Source organism: Azolla caroliniana, unplaced genomic scaffold (assembly GCF_043228905.1).
Source record: "Azolla caroliniana isolate FFs.n. ecotype wild unplaced genomic scaffold, voAzoCaro1.0.p SCAF_10, whole genome shotgun sequence".
Taxonomy (NCBI): domain Eukaryota; kingdom Viridiplantae; phylum Streptophyta; class Polypodiopsida; order Salviniales; family Salviniaceae; genus Azolla; species Azolla caroliniana.
Genome location: NW_028230445.1, coordinates 6,157,930 through 6,163,191, shown reverse-complemented (window position 1 = coordinate 6,163,191; position 5,262 = coordinate 6,157,930). Strand labels below are relative to the sequence as shown.

Sequence of the window (5,262 nt, the reverse complement as noted above, 5' to 3'; positions counted from 1 at the left end):
GCTCGGGATGTAGAATTACACAATATGGAGTTGAATGGACGAAAATGAATCTCTGAATTACTAGATCGAACACTAGCCATGCTAATACGAAGATCTTATGACAAATGTTTTGAATATCAATCTTGATCATCGAGGGAAAAAACATTTTAATTTGAAATGGCAGGAGTCGAACCCACTATGTTGACTGAAGCCATTGTCCCGTCCATGGGGCCACATTCGAAGAGGACAGAAACACAGTTTGGGGAAAGATTTTCCCAAACAAAGGGACAAATTTCTAAATTATGAAGACTTTGAGCCTTCAACTCAAGGCTAGCCTCGAGTCTAGCTTTCGAGTGAAGGCTATCCTGATGTAAAAGATAGCCTTCGAGTTGAAGGCAGTTCTCAACAAATGATGAAGATGTGAGGAGTTGGCAGCAAGAAGGTGATCAAAGGAAGCTCGAAGGCAACCTAGGAACAAGCTTAGGCTTCAAGAGTTGATTGAGAGTCAAGACTAGCCTTGGGTCTAAAGGCTAGCTTGGACTCTCTTAGGCTAAGCTTGTTCGTAGCTTGCCTTCAATTACATATGTACTACTAACTTCTCACATTGTCATCGTTTGCTAACAATTGTAGATGTTTGCTATTGTTTGATGCCATACTCACTGTCCATCAGATGTTGTCGTATGCTACTGTCTATCATTGTCGTGTCTACCTTGGGTGCTGTTGCTGCTCTCTCCATGTCAACAATTGATTTCACTTGATGTTACCCGAGCTCAACCACCACGTCACTCGTCAACTTGGCATGCCACTTGCACTCACCATTCATTAAACTTTAGGAAATGGAAAGGAAGATGCTTGACCCCTACCCACTAAAGGCAAACCCTCTATTTTCGTAAATACCCTTGGGTACATACCAAAAGTCTTTCACACTTCAATACACTCACATTCTTATTTCCCCCCACTAACCAACATAATCTTACTCCCACAACTAAATACACAAGACACCTTTTCACCTAGGAACTAACACACATTCACATCTATACATCCTCCACATCAATACACTGCAAGTATGAAGTGCATACGTTTATTAATATATGTAAATAACTATAATCTTACATTTTATAAGAATTTATGAAGGTATGCTTTCATTCTAGCTTTTCCTTACACACACAACCCCACACACATAATCATAGATATCCACACACACATATGTATATGTATATATATAAAATTAAAATTACTTACCACACTGACACATTACATAAAAAGGAATTTACACATCTCTCTCACACATCCTCACATGCACACATGAATATAGAAAAGAAATAAATAAAAGAAATTGTAGTAATTGAAGGTGATAACTCGAATGCACACGTGTAATTTCGCGACAACACGTCACACATTATACTACATAAGTTGCACCTAACAACAAAACCATGTTCTTCGCCAGAACGGGGAAACTACACACATCAATATATGTTAGAGCCCATCTCCTTGTCTACCAATCACACCATTGCTTCTATGCGACTTAGCTTACACTCACTATGATGTTCGACAAGAGGCATTGGGGCACAATTGATGAGATTAATCGGCTATGCACACTTTGCCCAAACAATTTCATGGAGTGTGAGTATCCAACTTTAATACAATACTCTCTGCCTTCCATCACATCCATCTATGCTTCTCCACACATTTTCGACTAGACCCAATCCTTGCACGAGTTTCTCTCACAGCCACACTGTGCAATCTCAATTGTGACAATCATTAGGAAAGTTGTCGAAAATCGAAGAGTCCTACACACTTCCACACGTATTACATGAAAATGTAATATTTTTGGTCTCATATTTCATATTTGTGTTATTTATGTACGTAGCTCTCATGTTTGTGTTATATATATATATATATATCTCATATATTTGTGTTATTTGCTGAACCGAGCTCAAAACCATTTAAGCAAGCTCAAGCCCGAGCCTAGCCGCTAAACCATTAAAAACCGTTTTAGCAAATCGGTTTAGGCTTGAGCCGAGCCATTGCCGATTCCTAGCCATGTTGAACTGATGTTATATACTCGAAGTGACGAGAGAGGGTTTTAGCATTTGCCTCTCCTCTGTTCCTCCCACTATAAAGAAACCCCCTGCGCCATTTGATGATATTGCAGAGATTCCGAGTCCAGCATCTGCCATGGCCTTGTGCACCTCGAAGCACGCTAGGTCATCGCTATCTCTTCTCTTCTCTCAGCATTTATGCAGGCTTGTATCGCAGAGGAAGCTTTCCTTTGCTCAAGAACAACAACTGAAGCAAGAAGAAGGTGCAGCTGGAGTTGGAGGTGGAGGAAGGATCCGGCTCACACCTCAAGACATCAGGAAAACAATTGAATCCATGAATGATCCAGAGGGAGCTCTCCGTTTCTTGGATTGGGCTGGTAAGCAATTACCCAACTTCTCTCACCATGATAGCTTGACCTATTCTGCTCTCATCAAAACCTTGGCCAAGTCTCAGAAATTTGGTAAAATATGGGAGATTCTTGAATCTATGAAACGTTCAGGAATCAAACCACAAGAATGTGATTTCCATGTGTTGATAAAACATTATTGTGAAGATGGCAATCATAGTAGAGCTGTCCATGCCCTTGAGGTTATGCCTAACTATGGAGTCTTTCCTAGCTCAGAGACATACCATACTCTCCTCAATTATCTTGTAGAGAAAGAGGAGAAGAAAGATTTAGCTATGAATGTATGCAAAAGAATGATTGTTAAGTTCTCTGAAGCTGGAGACATGGAGAATGCCTATTGTGTCTTTAATCAAGTTAAAGAGAAAAAACTAACTCCAGATGTGTTCACCATGAATGCTTTGATCAATGGCTTTTCCAAAGAATTGACGATGGATTCGGCTCTGGGATGCTTATCTGATATGAAAGATATGGGTATCAGGCCAGATGTGGTCACGTATAGACATATTATAAGAGGTCTCTGTGGGAAAGGTAAGGTTGATGATGCCATAGCTCGATTGAAAGAGATGAAATGTGATCATATCAAACCAGATGTTACTATTTACTCTGTCTTAATGTATTGTTTTTGTAACCTCGGTCGGATTGAAGAGGGAAGTAAATTTTTGAATGAAATCTTGGTCGAAGGAGGACGAGTAGACTCTCTTGTTTACTCTGTTTTAGTAAGTGCTTATTGTAAGTCCGATCGCCTCGATGAAGCTTGTGTCTTGTGTGCCAAAATGCTTAATAATGGCTATAAGCCTTTGGATTCGGCCCATAGCTTCCTTATTCTGGGTTTGTGTAAGATTAAGAAATATGAGGAAGCTAGATACTTCAATGATTTGATTGATGAACGACGTAGATCCAAGTCTCCTGTTGAGAACCTTGAAATGATCAAAGCACAAAGTTTTAAAGATGAGGTTGGACATCTTTTATCTACAATGCTTTCTAAAGGTTATTCAGTAACGAAAGGAACTTCTATTCACAAGGAAAGCTGTCCCAAGTGTTCTATTAAAAACTTTACTCATATGGTATCAGAGAAGGAATGCGAAAAGGAGGTGATTAGTGCAAGCTATACATCCCTTATAAAAACACTTTGTGATGATAGGAGAGTGGATTATGCATACCAGTTGCATCAAGCAATGTTGGATAATGGTTTTGCACCCAATGCAGAGTCATATAAGATCATGATTAGTAGGAAAAACAAGATGGGTGATGCATGTAAGGCTCTAGAGCTCTTCTATGAGATGGAGAAGAATGGCTTGAAGGCTGATTCTTCTCTGTATGATGAATTGGTTCAGGGCTTGTGCAAGGGAGGGAGAGAAGATACAAACATCAAACAATACATCCCATTTCTTAATAACTTGCAGGAACAAGGTAAAATCACAGAGGTAGCCAGTGTCTGGGACATGATACAGACGAAAGGCATATTTACATGGATTAGTGTTTGAGGTTGGGAAATTAAAGACCTCATGAAGAAATTAGTGTTTGTCCTAGAAACACTATGAAACTGCGGAATTCTTGGTAGTTCTGGAGGATGATTGTGCATCAGGGGCCTAGAGATCACTCTCCAGATGTTCATTGAGAAGGCAGTTCAGTTGAAATTTGGATCGGACGTAGTTCCCTGGTTGCTTAAGATACTATACAATGTACATGTTTTGCATGCTCCTGACACAATGATAGCAGAATGTGCTTCGTTCAATTGTCGTTACTGTACGTATATATGCATGTCTGTGCATGTGTTCACATGTATGTGCATATATATTTTGGTATAAACTCATATATATATGTGGTGTATTATGTATTTGTATGATGTATATGCAGACGAATATATTATATGCCTGTGTGTATATATGTATATGTATATGCAACGGTGGTGTATCCTTGTGTTAAGGGATGAAGGCCATTGTGCCTACTAATTTATACAACAGTGATAAAACCACATTTAGTTTCCTGTTTCCATATTCAGGCAAATTATTTGCTGTTCTGTGTATGTGTATGTATATGTATATGCAACGTTTGTGTATCCTTGTGTTAAGGGATGAGGGTCATTGTGCTTACTAATTGATACAACAGTGATAAAAACCAGATTTAGTTGTTTCCTGATTCCACATTCAGGCAAATTATTTGCTGTTCTGTGTTCATACCTTCTATCTAGATCATGCTTTTGACATTTCCCAGCATTCATTTTGGCATGGAGGAAGATATCATCTTCATCACCAAGGAAGAATTTAGATATTATATTTAGACTGAACATACTGGTAGGCTGTGAATGTTTCCTTGCTGGACAATAGACATAGGGAAAAGAAAAGCATATACCCAAGGGTATGAAAATATCTTCTTGGACACGATATGTGAGCAGGGAGATTCAACACCTTATGTGCCTTGCAATAAGACGGAAATGGTAATAGGATCATTCGGTAAACCTGTTTTTAAAAAAAATGTCTTTATGCCATGATCATAGGACTATTGTATCAATCGAACATTTCCCCATGTCTTATTATTCAATTACAATTCACAATCTAATTGAATTCTTTCTTCTTATTGAAAGTTTTTGGAAGTGTGTGATCAATTGTTGAGCTAGGAATACCTATGGTTTAAATTTTAATGCAATATGGCAATACATTAGTAGACATAAAAATATTAGTCTTTTTATGTAGACCTGGCTTGCATGTTTCGTGCATCGATGTCTATTATTATACAACAGCAAATTTCTCATGATTTTTTGGGTGTTTGAAACACAGAAAATTGGAAGTGCATGAGGACTTGAGGTAGTTTTCACTTGAGCTTTATTCATGACG

The 5,262-nt window shown here is 38.5% G+C and overlaps 1 protein-coding gene across 1 annotated transcript; it reads left to right on the top strand.

Annotated features, from left to right (window-relative positions):
• The first annotated feature begins 2,070 nt into the window (after nt 1-2,070).
• Nucleotides 2,071-4,209, top strand: LOC147858869 (uncharacterized). The gene has a single exon (XM_087326449.1). It carries the CDS (start codon nt 2,158-2,160, stop codon nt 3,910-3,912), a length of 1,755 nt encoding a protein of 584 aa, XP_087182575.1. The 5' UTR covers nt 2,071-2,157; the 3' UTR covers nt 3,913-4,209.
• Nucleotides 4,210-5,262: the final 1,053 nt, after the last annotated feature.